The sequence below is a fragment of the Mauremys reevesii genome, linkage group 4, assembly GCF_016161935.1.
Source record: "Mauremys reevesii isolate NIE-2019 linkage group 4, ASM1616193v1, whole genome shotgun sequence".
Taxonomy (NCBI): domain Eukaryota; kingdom Metazoa; phylum Chordata; order Testudines; family Geoemydidae; genus Mauremys; species Mauremys reevesii.
The window spans coordinates 94,488,480-94,504,989 of NC_052626.1; the positions used below are offsets into that span (position 1 = coordinate 94,488,480).

General features: G+C 44.4%; 1 protein-coding gene across 13 annotated transcripts in view; it reads left to right on the top strand.

The window, feature by feature from the left end:
• PPFIBP2 (PPFIA binding protein 2) overlaps positions 1-16,510 on the top strand; it is a 206,031-nt gene that overhangs the window by 71,412 nt on the left and 118,109 nt on the right. The window contains exon 2 of one of the 13 annotated variants that reach the window (XM_039533446.1): positions 11,519-11,574. The exons of the other annotated variants lie outside the window; for them this stretch is intronic. Coding sequence (XP_039389380.1) covers positions 11,526-11,574 — 49 coding nt within the window. The 5' untranslated portion in view covers positions 11,519-11,525. The remainder of the gene's footprint in view (positions 1-11,518; positions 11,575-16,510) is intronic. 13 annotated transcript variants of the gene reach the window in all.

Below are 16,510 nucleotides of genomic sequence, written 5' to 3' on the forward strand. Positions count from 1 at the left end.
GAGTTATGTGCATGCTGGAATGAATTTCATATCAATATCCCACATCAATCTTATGGAATCAGAATATTTCCTGGTGGCTACATGCTTTCCTCTTGAATGACCGCACATCATCATTGGGTTCATTTGTAGTCCAATATCTTTTCATACTATGTTAGAGCTAACCTCATAGTCTTTTGTAAATAAAATAGAATTCATGGCTTTGCTTCACAAGGGATTGAAATGGCTCAGCCCTAACAGGTAACACTTCATACTGTTTTGTGTAATCAGTTGGTACTTTGCTTTTAAATGTACAGTAAATTATGTGTAACTGATGGGCAGTATAGAACTCTTACAGTTGTATGGAATGGGTGGGAGAACCCATTGTAGCCACTTTTTCTATGTTCTTGTTGCCAGCACTGTCATCCAGCATTTTGTTCCCTTCCATCCTACTTGTGACTCATAGTATTTTCAAGAGAGAAAAAGTTGCTTGTATTTTATCTTTTTCTTTGATAAAGATACTTTACAACTAGTAAGAAACAGAAATTACAGAATTTTACTCAAGCCAGGCATTGATAAGGATTATAGTTGAAATAATGGTGGTTGAAATGGAATAATTGAAATAATGAGCTGTTAGTTTCCTCTTGGATCAGAGTAATTGGACATCCAACAGTAACAGTGGCTGAAGCTGATAATCTTTGTATTTTGTGGTATTCTTTGTATCTTCCAAATACAGTATAATTACCTTAATAGTTTGGATTTCAATTAGCATTCTATTGTCTTTCTCTTTTTATATATTAATAAAAACACTGGACTATTTTCAGATGAATAAAAGAAATAATAGCTCAAACTGTGGATGTTCTGCTCCCTAGAGTCTCAGACCTTAATTAAATTTGTGTATTGTAAATTTTACAGAGTATACTCAGATTATCTGAATTACAATAGTGGTCTTCTGAAATTGCAAACTAGAACACTTATATAAAGAATAGGAATATGAAAGGGGAAATGCATCAATAAATGATTCCTTTGAGACAAGATCCTTGACAGAGAAATATATAATTTCCTATCCTACCATCACTGGAAACATATTTACCAAGATCTTGTCATAAAGATACAGTCCTTAGTTCATCTTGGAAGTAAACAGGAGGAGACAGCAAATATTGGCTTTTTTTTTGATAGAGGATGTTAAATGCTGACATTAAGTTAATGTTGAATTAGCTAATTCTCATCTATTCTGTGATCACATGAAAATATTTAGAAGTGACAAGGTTATAAACTTTGTAACCCTAACTCAATGTGACAGGGGACAGTAAATAACCTGGGGTCTCTTACTAGCACTCCCAAGTCACATCTTTTCCTAACTCCCCTTTAAGTGGGGAGTAAGACCTGATATCCATGGTGCTTAGTCAGATTCATTCTCTTTGTTTTCCATAAGAGTATTTGTTTGAATTTTAAACCATCTTGGTATATTTTCTAGTTGTCCCGCTGCTTAGCTATTCCAGAGGATGTACATATTAACTACCTACATTCTGTTTTGATTTTGTTTCTGTTGCCAGCCAGGTCTCTGGTGTTTTGTACTGAACTGCATGTAAGTGTCTGGACAGGAATTAAGTGCATCATCAAAGATTCTGTGTACTGCAAATAATTTGGTGCGTCATGATTTATTTTTCTTGGTGAATGTGAAGGACTTATTTAAATGACTGGGTGCAGTTTTGATTAAAAAAAAAAGTCAAGTGTCTTGCCTTATGATTGTACGAATGTGGCATTCTCTCTCTCTCTCTCTCATATTCCTTACCCAACATTGCCAGAACAACCTGAACTTTGGAATTTCCTGTTTTTTGTTTTTTGGGTTTTTTTTAGTGTTTGATCCTGCAAAAGGTTATTTCAACTATTTGGGTTATTGTCTCCAAAACCTGCCTCCTTTTTTCTAATATACTAAGCAAGTGATACCATCTGAGTACAACATTGGGAGCCAAGACCACCTAAATTCTATTTCCCTTTGTGACACTGATTCTCTCTGTGAAATAGAAATAATAATAATAAGTAATAATAAAAAACTAGGGCTGTCAATTAATTGCAGTTAATTCACACAACTAACTCAAAAATTAATTGTGATTAAAAAGATTAATCATGATTAATTGCAGTTTTAATCGCACTGTTAAACAATAGAATACCAATTGAAATTTATTAAATTATTTTGGATGTTTTTCTACATTTTCACATGTATTGTATTCTGTGTTGTAATTGAAATCAAATTGTGTATTATTTTATTGCAAATATTTGCACTGTAAAAATGAAACAAAAGAAATAGTATTTTTCAATTCACCTCATAAAAGTACTGTATTGCAATCTTTGTTGTGAAAGTGCAATTTACAAATGTAGATTTTTTTTTTGGTTACCTAACTGTACTGAAAAACAAAACAATGTAAAACTTCAGAGCATACAAATCCACTCAGTCCTACTTCTTGTTGAGCCAATCGCTAAGACAAACAAGTTTGTTTGGATTTACAGGAGGTAATGTTCCCCTCTTCTTATTTATAATGTAATCAGAAAGTGAAAACAGGCATTCTCATGGCACTTTTGTAGCCAGCATTGCAAGCTATTTACCTGCCAGATATGCTAAACATTCGTATGCCCCTTCATGCTTCGGCCACCATTCCAGAGGACATGTTTCCATGCTGATGATGCTTGTTTAAAAAATGTGTTAATTAAATTTGTGACTGAACTCCTTCGGGGAGAATTGTATATCCCCTGCTCTGTTTTACCCGCATTCTGCCATATATTTCATGTTATAGCAGTCTCGGATGATGACCCAGCACATATTGTTCATTGTAAGGACACTTTCACTGCAGATTTCACAAAACGCAAAGAAGGTACCAATGTGAGATTTCTAAAGATAGCTACAGCACTCGACCCAAGGTTTAAGAATCTGAAGTGCCTTCCAAAATCTGAGAGGGAAGAGGTGTGTAGCATGCTTTCAGAAGTCTTAAAAGAGCAATACTCTGATGCAGAAACTACAGAACCCAAACCACCAAAAAAGAAAATCAACCTTCTGCTGGTGGCATCTGACTCAGGGCAGGTCTACACTACGGGGGAAAATCGATATAAGATATGCAACTTCAGCTACGTGAATAACGTAGCTGAAGTCGAAGTATCTTATATCGAATTACCTACTGTCCTCATGGCGCGGGATCGATGTCTGCGGCTCCCCATGTCGACTCCGCTACCGCCATTCGGGTTGGTGGAGTTACGGAGTTGACAGGAGCGCATTCGGGGATCGATACATCGCGTCTAGATGAGATGCGATATATCGATCCCCGAGAAATTGATTGCTACCCGCCGATACGGCGGGTAGTGAAGACATACCCTAAGATAATGAAAATGAGCATGCATCAGTCTGCACTGCTTTGGACGGTTATCGAGCAGAACCTGTCATCAGCATGGACACATGTCCACTGGAATGGTGGTTGAAGCATGAAGGCACATATGAATCTTAAGTGCATCTGGTATGTAAATATCTTGTGACGCCGGCTACAACAGTGCCATCAGAACACCTGTTCTCACTTTCAGGTAACATTGTAAACAAAAGGCGGGCAGCATTATCTCCTGCAAATGTAAACCAACTTGTTTGTCTGAGCGATTGTCTGAAAAAGAAATAGGACTGCGTGGACTTGCAGGCTCTTAAAATGTTGTTTTTATTTTTGAATGCAGTTATTTTTGTACATAATTCTACATTTGTAAGTTCAACTTTCATGATAAAGGGATTGCATTGCAGTATTTGTATTAGGTGAATTGAAAAATACTATTTCTATTGTTTTATAGAGTGCAAATACTTGTAATCAAAAATAAAGTGAGCACTGTACACTTTGTATTCTGTGTTTGTACACCTCTACCCCAATATAATGTGGTCCTCGGGAGACAAAAAATCTTACCGTGTTATAGGTGAGACCACATTATATCAAACTTGCTTTGCCCGCGCCCCCCCCCCCCAATCCTTGTTCCCTGACTGCCCCCTCCAGAGACCCTCTGTCCCCTGACTGGTCCAATTCCTATCCCCCCCTCTTTTCCCCCCTACCCCCTGACAGCCACTCTGGGACTCCGGGACCCCCAAAAGTTCCCATTCCACAGCTCCTGCCCCCCCGACCCTGGGGGGGGGAGTCCCCTGACTGCCCCCTCTGCTGCTTATCGAAGCCCTAAGCCCCAGCCTGGCCTAGCACCCTTAACACGCTGCTCAGAGCAGCGTGTCAGAGCTTTACCGCATTGTATGCGAACCCGCGTTATATCGGGTCACGTTATATTGGGATAGAGGTGTAATTTAAATCAATAAATTGATAATGTAGAAAACATCCACAAATATTTAAATAAATGGTATTCTATTATTGTTTAACAATGCAATTAATCACGATTAATTTTTTAAATCACTTGACAGCCCTAAAAAAAAAAAAAAAAAAAAACCTTGTGAAGCAGGTGAGCATTAATTAGTGGATAGGCCCTTTAATATCTTCATCCAGAGATCTCATGGCATTTTACAAGGGTATGTATTAATTCCATTCTGTAAATGACACAACTGTTGTACTGAGAAGCTAATTGACTTGGCTGAAATCAAACAGTTTTATCAGGGCCTCCTAATGGTCGAAGCCAACAGTAGAGGTGGGGTCATAGTCAAGAATCACCCCAGAGGTGAGGCTAGAGTCAGAGTTAGAAGCCACATCAAGGGTTAAACCGAAGTCAGAGCCAGAAGTCACACCAGGGGTCAAAGCCAGTGTCAGATTTGCGCCAAGCGGCAATAATTGGAGTTAGCGTGAGGGAGTAGGAACGACGTGAGGAATGGGAGCGAGGAGGGAAAAGCCAATGAGGAGGCAGGAACTTGGTCTCAGAGGTCTGGTCAGCAGCAGGCCTAGACACTAGTTTCTCAGACAAGGGGTGTGGCAGGAACAGGAAGCTTTATGGAGAGGTGACAAGTCAGGAGTCTTCTGTTAGTCAGCAGATCCTGATGAGTCAGTGGGTAGCATTACCAGGTGTCTGGTTTTCGACCAGAACGCCAAGTCGAAAAGGGACCCTAGCGGCTCGGGTCAGCACCGCTGACCAGGCCATTAAAAGTCCGGTTGGAAGCTCAGCGGGACAAGGCAGGCTCCCTGCCTGCCCAGGCCCCGCGCCACTCCTGGAAGCAGCGGTATGTCCCCCCTCCAGCTCCTACATGCAGGGGCAGCCATGGAGGCTCTGCATGCTGCCCCTGCCCCAAGCGCCAGCTCTGCAGCTTCTATTGGCTGGGAACCACGGCCAATGGGAGCTGTGGGGATGGCGCCTGCGGACGGGGTAGCATGCAGAGCCACCTGGCCATGCCTCTGCATAGGAGCCAGAGGGGGGACAAGCTGCTGCTTCCAGGGGCTGCTTGAGGTAAGCGCTTCCAAGAGCCTGTACCCCTGACCTCCTCCCACGCCCCAGCCTTGATTTCACCCGTCTGCCTTCCGAACCCCTTGGTCCCAGCCCAGAGCACCCTCCTACACCCCTAACCTCTTAGCCCCACCCCCACCCCAAAGTCTGCACTCCCAGTCAGAGCCCTCACACACCCCCATACCCAAATCCCCTGCCACGGCCCTGATTTCCTCCTTCCATACCCTGAACCCTTATTTCTGGCCCTACCCTGGAACCCGCACCCCCAGCCCAGAGCCCACACCCCAACCCCTCTGCCTCAGCATGGAGCTCCCTCCCATACTCCAAACCCCTCAGCTCCAGCCCCCTCCTGCACCCTCTCACTCGTCAACCCTGCAGGCATTGGTCCAAGACCCACAGCATCTGACCCAGTGAATCATTCATCAAACTGGGACTAGAATCAGGGCCTCTGATGCCTGGTCCGTGTATTATTACTTTATGGACAAGGATTTTCATAATACGGCAGTTAGTGCTGAGATCATTAGTCATTTTTTTTCTGTACATTTCAAGTACTCATCTTGCTAATGTGGCATTAAGAGGGAAATGTTATGCTCACATAAATTGTGCGGTATGTTAAATATAGAAAGGAATTGGTTCATTTAATAAACATGTAACTTGCCACATTTATCTTTTTAAAATCAGTTTCTCTTTTTGAGACAATGAAGCACAAATAATTATCTAAATTCATTAACTACTTTGGGGTAACCTTAACTGTTGTAAACTCAGGGTCCAATTCTGATACCCTTATATTGACGAATGCCTTTCTCCACAAGTAGTTCCTTTTGAAATCAGTGGGACTCTTTGATTAGTTTATGAAGTAAGGTGCTGCTCATTGCAGATAAATTTACCAGAGCACTGTCCTTAAAAGTTCAGTTTTTGTTTTGTAATTTGTTTTGTGGTATTTTAAAAAAGCTCCCAGGAACCAGCCTTACTTCCACTCTCCTGTGTGGTAGAGTCTTCATAACCCCAACAAGGCTGGGCCCAGGATTCCTGCAGGGCTCGACCCCCAACCTTGTTGTGGTCACTTAGGGCAGGGGCTAGGGTGTTCCCACTCTGGGGTGCTCTCTCTGCACTGGATGCTTCCCTGACCCACTGATCATTATGTACAGTTCAAAGCAAACACAATTTATTAAACAGCAATCAATTTTAAATAATAAAGAAAAAAAGAGGAAAGTTTAAAGGAAAACACACAACCCCGCTCTGTGTACGGGGACATTGCAACCAGCATCTCTGCAATGTAAGGGAAGTTCAGTCTGTTCCTCACAAGTCCCAGGCCTCCTTCTCAGGCCCTGGCTGTGCTGCAGGGATGTTGCGGGTTGGACACTTGCTTTGATGGTGGCCACATGCCCTCAGGCTTTAGGTGACTGGACCCTTCTTCTCAGCATTGCCCCCACCCTGTTGGGGTTACGATCCCCCTCCAAATCTGGCCTACAAGGCATCTTAGATGGGGGCATCTCCCTGTGCTGGGCCCGCTGCCTAGGGTCCCCCTCACCCACCACAGCTGCTCACTGCACCTGGCTCCAGACAGCTCCAGCTCCACTCTGCCTCAGCACTGCTTCTGCTCTGCCTCCAGCTCCTCTGGCTCTGGTTGCTACAGCTCTCCTCCCAGCACAGGTCTGCTCTGTGGGCTGCTTCTGTGACTCTGCTCCCAGCACTGACCTGCTTCCTGGGCTGCTTTTCTGGCTCCTCCGGATGGCATGGCTCTGTTCCCCAACTCAGCTTGGCCCAACTCTGACCCATGCAATTCTGGCTCACATAAATGACGGGACCCTGCCCTGGCCTCCTGATTCCCTGATTAGCCTGCCCGCCCTGTCAATCAGACTGACCTGGAGCATTGGCCTCTCCCCATTGTTCCTGGGGACTGTCACTCTGTGTCCTGATTTCCCATCGACCCTTCCCCTTTCTTTTGGTACTAGGAGCTAAACAACCAAAGCACCCGCACTGAGTTTTAGTAAGGGGACAACAGTCGCCTTACACCTGCAAAAACTAAGAGCCATGTTTCAACTAAGAAAATATGTCTGTCTTGTTGGTTGGAGAGTAATTGCAGAGATGGCAAGGTGTACAACTGGCAATGTATGCTATTTAAATGTCAGTAAAGGAAATGGTTGAGACATATGTGAGGAAGATTCCACAGATCAGTATGAAATTAGAACATCAGCAGTTAGGTCTCTCTATTTTTACAAAACAATAAAGACAAAGGTCTCAAAACCATGTTACAGTCAAAACAAGTTCTAAATCAAGAACCTTGGATGGTAAGTAAATGCCATTTAAATTCTACAATTGTAACTCCAGATACTCCAAGCCTACAAGTGATATATCATCAAAACATAACCAAGCACTGCATTTCTAAATTAACACACAGTAAAACATATCACACCATTTTGTTCCTGTGGCTCTTGTAAGACTACAACATTTAAATTAAGTATATGTACCACTTATATATACCATGTCTTTTATTATTTAAGGTATTCAGTAGAGATGGATTGAGCTGATTAGATAAATTTTCAGTTCATCTGAACCTGAACGCTATATTAGGGTCCTGAGGTGGGAAAATGTGCATACCTTAGCCTTGTGTACCTCCAAACTAGAAGGTGCCACCATTTGGTGGCATCCAGTACTGTGGCCAAAAATGACCTTTCTAGGAGTTGGCTCCTTGACAGAGAATTCGGATTGGCTCAACCAACATTTTTACAAGTTGCCTTTCAGAGAGAGTTCTTGCAGAAAGAATGTTGGCGCGCTTACACCACTGTTAGAGCAACACAAAGCTGCCTGTTGAAGGATCTGGGTCACTACCTTCAAAACACTTGCTTCCCATAGGGATGTAAAAGGTTAAACGGATAACCGGTAAGCATTAGACTTGCCATTAACCAACCTTAACCGTTAACCCTGGAGGCCCTGCGCCAGCCGGAGTGATCCCATCCCCAGCCGCACCGGGCCAGAGCGGCCCCAGTGCTGGGCCAGCCAGCCCCACGGGGCCGCACCCCACCCCCGGCTGGGCCGGACGGAGGGGCCCCAGCCCTGGTTGCACCATGTTGGCCAGACGGCGTGACCCTGGTCACGCTGCGCTGGCTGGCCGGAGGGACCTGGGTTAACAGTTAACCAGTTAAACGATATAATTTTAATCATTTAACTGTTTAACATTTTAAACTGATATTTACATCCCTAGTTTCCCAGATTTCCCAGGAAAATGCTACTGTGAGCTGTAGTGTGCCACGTGAAGTTTCAAGGGGTTTGGTTTCTCTCTATAGAGTACAGAAGTTGCGTGAGGGAGCTTCATATTCCACCTTCTAGAAACTAACTTAAAAACTTACCTATGGGATGCCCAAGAAAACTACAAGCCATATATAATTCCAGCCTCCCCATTGTGAAAGCTATATGTTTCAAAAGGAGTAGAAGTGCAAGGAGCAGAAAATACAGTAATGTAGGCAAAAAGAGGCATTGAAAACATGCTAGCTATCATCCCATAGGATGGAGAATCTGAAGCACAAAGGTCTTTTGGGGTTCAGAAATCTGTTCATGTTAGTCATTCAGTTGTCAATTAAGCTAGTAAATAGCTTTTGAAGACTGTCAGTTTTTAACAAGTTTTATCATCCACAGAATTTCTGTAAATATGTCTGAATGTATTTAATGCTGTTTTGTTCTATTATGAACAGCAGTTAAGATTAGCAAAAAGAAAATCACACAAAAATGTAAGCAGCCTTGTGACTATTTGAGGCTAAATGCCTTCCCTTCCCCTACAAACCAAAGAATGTATTATTTATATACTTTCAGAGATTCAGCTTTTTTGATAGTGTGTTCTTGTTCTCTACAGCCTACTTAAAGTTACCACAAAGCTTTCTGGGGCAGACAAGTTCATTTTGGATTTTGCACTGAAAAGATGTCTTCTCTCTCTTGCCTCCATCAAATTGTTTTTATCACAAATCTCATTGGGCTAGAAAACCTGCAGGAGATGGTCTGGCAAAGGAAATCTGTCTGAGGCTCTCTTTACAGAATTTCCCTAAGTTACTTGGGTGGGGAGAAGGGTGGATTTGGCTTTCCTCTGCCTGGTAAAATGGTCTGTGGTTCTGCCCCTGAACCCTCTGCTGGGATCAATGGTAATCCACCTGTGGTGCAGGCATTTCTTCACACTAGCTTTGAGGCCACTGGCCTATCCCCCATTTCTCCCCTTGCCACATTTAGTTTTTTGGTGGGTAGGGGATCTCTCTCTCTCATTGTGCATGTACAGTGCCTAGCACGGTGGGACCCGAATCTTGGCTTGGGGCCTGTAGGGCCTACGATAGTACAAAAGATAATAAAAGCTACCGTTGGAATCCCTCTGAATGCAATACAACCGGAGGTAAAGGGATTGGGGGCAGACAGGGCCGACCCTAACTTTTTTGCTGCCCCGAACAAAAAAAAAAAAAAGAGCGCCGCCCTGTGGTAAAACTCCTCCCCCTCCCATGAGCGCTGCCCAAGCCCCCGCCCCCCTGAGCGCCATGCCGCCAGAGTCCCCTCACCCCCCTAGCGCTGCCTGGCCAAAACAAAACCAAACAAACCAAAAAAACCCCTTCAGCGCCGCCTGGCCGAACCAAAAAAAAAAAAAACCCGCGCGCTGCCCCGCCCCAAGCACGTGCTTGGTCAGCTGGTGCCTGGGGACAAAGGGCATGGCTGAACACAGAGTTCTCATGCTGGTGGCCCTTGCCTTCAATGGACTGCCCAATAGCCATGGATTTAGATGAATTTTCTGCCCTTTCCATGGGGACGTGGACCCTGTCTTCCCAATAGAAGAATTGAAAGGAAACTGCAAGCCTGAACTCAATTTCCGAGCACCTATGAGGGAATGTAGCTATGCAGTTATGTAGCTGCCTAGGATTATAGCATTATAACCAGTTGCTGCAGTTTGTCTTTAGTGTTTGAAGTCCCTGTGTACCTGCTAACAAAATATTTTTAAAATCTTTGGAGCTACACAAAACATAACACTATGTAGAATATGTACAAAGCTGACATTAGCATTTCTAGGCTTGTGAAACAATTTACCATGCCCTCCGCCACCCCAATTCCTGTCCCCTATAATTTTGTAGTTCCCTTTGGTAACTTATTTCACAAGGCTGCAAATGCATTGCTTTCCAAACTGTTTATATATTTGCCCCAAAGCAACCTTTCCCTGGAATTAGCTGAATGGCTCCAAAGAACTTTGAACTGCAAACACGCTTTTATGTTCAGAGAATAGGAAACGTGTAACTGAAAATGATGTACAGTTCTCCCCACACTTTTAAATATGTTGTGAAGAAGCTTTGTAACCTCAGTTACCCACTATCTGGATATGCAGGCCAAAAAAGGAGTTGGTTTAACCCTAAAAAGATTACTTGAATTGGTCCCGAAAACACTTTACAAAGAGCCACATGGAAAACATATTTGTATTACATTAGTGCCCAGAGAGCCCAGCCAAGATCAGGAACCCATTGTGGTAGACACTGAATAGACACATGGTATCAGAAGATTTCTATCCCACAGAGCTTATAAGCTAAATATGGACAAAAGGTAGGAGAAAGGAAATATTATTCTCCCTTCTTTACAGATGGGAAAGTGGGGTACAGAGAGATTAAATGATTTGCTTAAGATCACCCAGTGAGTCTGTGTGGCAGAGCTGGGAATTGAGCCCATTTTTCCTGAGTTCCCGATAGGTTCCTTTGTTTTAACCATCTTTCCCCTGTTTGAGTTTTTAAGCAAGAAGGGGATGGTAGGAAAACACGTGCAGTCTTTCTTTTGATCCTAGCATCTCATCAGGTTTCAGGCTGCAAGGCGATCCTCATTCTTGCATTCACATACCTGTCTGTTGTCTGGTATTGTACCTATTGGAAGCCCGCCCACTGCTAAAGGATCTCCCCCCCAGCCTAAGGGGAGGATCTACAGGACCTCAAAACCCAACTGAGTTCGGGGGACAACTAATAAAAGAACAGGGACAGGAGTGCGGTCAGAGGGTCAAAGAAGGGAGCCTGTAACTCGCTTGTGCTCTTTGCAGTTTTAGTGTGGACATTTGTTAAATTGAACATAAACAGTATTTAATTAAACTAGTTCCTGTGGGTTTTTAGTTCTGTTTTTTCAGTTTCTTTCTTCTTCTCCTTTTCAGATGAACAATGTATGTTCTATTTAATACAAAGATATTTAGGAACCGAACAAGAGGAAGTAAGTCAATGATCTGAGTCCTGCCAATGTTCAGCCAGCAAAATAGGAAGCTGTATGCATTAAAACGTTGAATGAGCCTCTGCATTTCTACATCACTTCTCTCCCTGGTGAACTGTGCCTTGGCATTGCCTCCAGGGGGATTTGTCTGCCCCCCCCTTCAGTCAAAGAGCAAAAGGGCTGCAATGGTAACCCACAGCAAATTGGATTAAAAATAACAGCACAAAAGAGTAGAGTGTATGTGTTTGGAAAGGGGAGAGGAAGGATTATGTTCTCTCAATGATGCACCGGGATCTGTGTGTCTAGCTCCCATTCCAGAAAATGAGTTACCCATATAGGAGCTTGATCCTCCAGGGTGCTGAGCACTGTGGCCCCAATCTAGCAAAGCACTTAAGCATGTGCTTAATTTAAAAAATGTGAGTAGTCCCATAGACTTTGGGTATGGCTACACTTACAAGTTGCAGCGCTGGGAGTTACAGCGCTGGTCATGCAGCTGTGTAGGGGCCAGCGCTGGAGTGTGGCCACACTGACAGCTACCAGCGCTGCAGTGTGGCCACACTTGCAGCACTTTCCAGCGCTGTATTGAGAGGTGCATTGTGGGCAGCTATCCCACAGAACACCTCGTCCCGTTTTGGCGCCGTTTTGGCGCTGAGTATTGTGGGAAGGGGAAGGAAGTGTGTGGGTCATTCCGCTTCCTGTTCCAACGCCCCGTGGTGCATCGCTTCACATCCCAGCATTCTGTCTTTCCGGCAACGTTTGGCGCCATTGTGAGTGTCTTTCTGTTTTACTCTGTGGGAAATGGAGCCCGAGCTGCTGAGGACTGTGCTGATGAGTGTCGCCAGCACAACACGTTTGGCAGTCGAGCTATTCCTTCAGCTCCAAAGTGACAGCGAGGAGTCTGACGATGATATCGATATCGATTCTCCTGCCACGTGTGACACCAAAGTGCTTGTGGCATTCACAGAAATGCTCAGCACCGTTGAACGCCGCTTTGGGCTCGGAAACAAGCACTGAGTGGTGGGATCACATCGTCATGGAAGTCTGGGATGACGAGCAGTGGCTGCAGAACTTTCGTATGAGAAAAGCCACTTTCATGGGACTGTGTGCTGAGCTCGCTCCCACTCTGCGGCGCAAGGACACAAGATTGAGAGCTGCCCTGACGGTGGAAAAGCGGGTGGCTATTGCAATCTGGAAGCTGGCAAATCCAGACAGCTACCGGTCGGTCGGGAACCAGTTTGGAGTGGGAAAGTCGACCGTTGGAATTGTTTTGATGCAAGTTTGCAAGGCAATTAATCGCATCCTGCTAAGAAAGACCGTGACTCTGGGGAGCGTGCAGGACATGGTGGATGGCTTTGCACAAATGGGTTTCCTAACTGTGGAGGGCAATAGATGGGACGCATATTCCTATTCTGCCCCTACCTGGCATCAGAGTACGTTAATCGAAAGGGTATTTCTCTATGGTTCTCCAGGCGCTTGTGGATCACCGCGGGCGTTTCATTGACATTTACACGGGCTGGCCTGGAAAGGTGCATGATGCACGCATCTTCGGAACAGTGGCCTGTTCAGGAAGATGCAGGCAGGGACTTTTTCCCAGACAGGAAGATCACAGTAGGGGCGTCAAAATGCCCATTGTGATCCTTGGAGACCCCGCTTACCCGTTACTGCCTTGGCTCATGAAACCCTATACAGGGAAGCTTGACAGGAGCAAGGACCGGTTCAACTACAGGCTGAGCCGGTGCCGAATGACTGTGGAGTGTGCTTTTGGCCGTTTAAAGGCACGCTGGCGTTGCTTGTATGGGAAGCTAGACTTGGGAAAGCAGCATCCCCGCGGGTATATCCGCTTGCTGTACCCTCCATAATATTTGTGAAGGGAAGGGTGAAACATTCAGTGAGGCATGGACCACCGAGGTTCAAGTCCTGGAGGCTGAATATGCACAGCCAGAGAGCAGGGCTAATAGAGAGGCCCAGCACAGGGCTTCAAGGATTAGGGATGCCTTGAGGGAAGAATTTGAGGCTGAAAGCCAACAGTAATGTTTGCTGACTTGCATGGGAGTGAATTGCACTGTTTACACTGTTATTCTATTATCCCTAAAAGGATTTGCAGTGCCTCTTTCTTTACTGGGCTAAGGTATCTTTCACTATCTGCTATAATAAAGACTGTTTTCAAAGCCAAGAATTGTTTTATTGTAAAGAAAAAAAATTCCTTGACAGACAGACAGACACACAACATTTCATGAACACAAGAGGGAAGGGGTGTGGGTTGGTGAACTGTACAGTCACAAGTTTGCATATGTCCTGTCTGGAGTGCTGTTTAACGATTCCTGCACTTCAGGGTGCATATACTGCATGGTTGTGGGGGTTGAGTGCAGAGGGTAAGGGTGGTAGGTATCAGGGCTGGTTGGTGAAAGAACAGGTGTTGGAGGCAGCTGGTGGTAAGAAACTGAATGCTGGGCAAGGCGGTTTGAGCTGACATTGGGGCACAAGGAAAAAAGCTTTGGGACGGGGGGGGCTGTGGGGCAGCACGGGACTGCTCTGCCTGCATGGCTAAGATTGCCTTGAGACAGTCCGCTTGGCTCGACAGGATCTCTAGCAGCTGGTTTGTGCTTTTCTTCTTTGCCACAGCGTTTCTATGCCAATGTCTCTGGCGGATCATGCTTTCCTTCTCTCGCCACTCCTTCAGTTCCTTTCTCTCTGCAGCAGAGTGCTGAAGAACAGTCTTCAGCATCTCCTCTTTGCTCTTTCGGGGATTTCTTCTCAAATTTTGTAGCCTCTGTGCTGTGGAACATCTGCCCACTCCAGGAGTCAAGGTCACTAGAAATGAAACATTTAACAGGGGCAGCATTGTATCCACTATCTCCAGACATGAATTGTTACACTGAGGGAGTTTGCACTTTAACATTCTTTTCCCACACGCATAACACGACAGAAGCCACGAAATGGTGAGTGAGGGGTGCTTATAGAAGGAGAAGTGGGGCTTGATTGATAGAGGGGGGCTGGTTGCTTCGGGTAATCTGGAGTGATAGAGGGGTTGAGTGAAGATGCAGCTGCAGGGGTGATCTTCACTATCTACCTATCTCTTCACTAAAGAGTCTCCCAACATTTTTCACAGGAGTTAATCCTGCAAGATATCTCCCTGCTGCGAGTCACTAGGGGACAGCGGGAGGCTCTTTTACAGCAATGTGGATTCCGCCCGGGACCCTACGCGGGTAGTGTAAGTGTAGCCAAGCCCTTTGTTGCATCGAAGCTAGAATGCTCAGCACCTTGCAAGATCCAGCCCCCTGGTGGTGAGTGATGAATAGGCCCTGAGTCATTGATGAAGAAATTTGATTGCATTGAAGACACTTTATTTACCAAAAGAAAAGGCTTGGATTTATTCTTCTTACTACTCATACCTGAGCACGGAGTATTCTGTATTCGTCTGTCCTGCTGTTCTCTAACCGCTTTTCTTTTTTCTCCCCACATGGACTGCTATAACTTCAGACCACTGGGTCCTCGGTACTGTGGGGAAGGGTTATACCCTAAAGTTTATTTCTACCCCACCCCCCTTCCCTGTCCCTCTTCAGGGACCCTTCTCATGAGAGTCTACTCTTTGTCACACACGCCATAATTAAAAGGTAGAACTCATTGATGCAGGAAGTTGTTTCGGCCAAGAATTTAGCAAGATTCAGCAAGGGCTTGAACATTTATATAGATAATATCCAGAATTACAACAAAATATTAATAAAAATGTTTTTGAAAGAAGAAAAAAACTTTGACTGAGGGTTTATGCCAGTCTCTTAACTGTTAGGGGTTAAGAGAAGGTTTCACGGAGGAACAAATTATCTCACATATGGCTCACCACCGAGTTTCTTTCAGTTTCTTCTATAGTATGCATGCTGGATACTGGACTAGATGGAACAAGACCCAGTATGGCAATTCCTATGTTCTAATTGGAGTTTAACACTTATAAACAGAAGCTTTTCCCTGCCCTGTGTTGGCCCTTATTTGCTGCCCCTTTTGTTTCTGACACTCCCTTCCCACATTGTTGGGGGGGGCTTAAACTACTGATGACTATCTTCTGTGCTATCAAGTGTTTTACTAAGCCAAGGATGCTAGGGCTTGAACATTTATATAGATAATATCCAGAATTACAACAAAATATTAATAAAAATGTTTTTGAAAGAAGAAAAAAACTTTGACTGAGGGTTTATGCCAGTCTCTTAACTGTTAGGGGTTAAGAGAAGGTTTCACGGAGGAACAAATTATCTCACATATGGCTCACCACCGAGTTTCTTTCAGTTTCTTCTATAGTATGCATGCTGGATACTGGACTAGATGGAACAAGACCCAGTATGGCAATTCCTATGTTCTAATTGGAGTTTAACACTTATAAACAGAAGCTTTTCCCTGCCCTGTGTTGGCCCTTATTTGCTGCCCCTTTTGTTTCTGACACTCCCTTCCCACATTGTTGGGGGGGGCTTAAACTACTGATGACTATCTTCTGTGCTATCAAGTGTTTTACTAAGCCAAGGATGCTATCCAGTTTTCCTGTGTAAGGAAAACAAACTCCTCCATAATTAAGCCACAATCCAAATTTCTGAGGCTTGCATTTAGTTGGCACTCTTTCAACCCAATCAGTGCATGATTACCATATGAAGGGAGGGGACCTTGCTGAAGGAGCTAAATTTACATTATGCCATGGGGAAATGTCTCCTACCCCCACCTTGTTGGGGGTTTTTTAAGTGATAGGAAAGCATTATATCAGCAATGGGTTCTTTCCAGTTCCAATTTCCTGTCCATCTTTTATTAATTTTAATTAATACCAAGCTGATACTTTGGAACTTGGAACTTAAGACTTTATAAGGGCTAAGTTCTGACCTCTGCTAAAACTTTAGTGGAGTTGCATTTGTATTGTGCCTTGAGGAAAGTTTTTATTTTCTCTCTCTCTCAGTATTGCTGG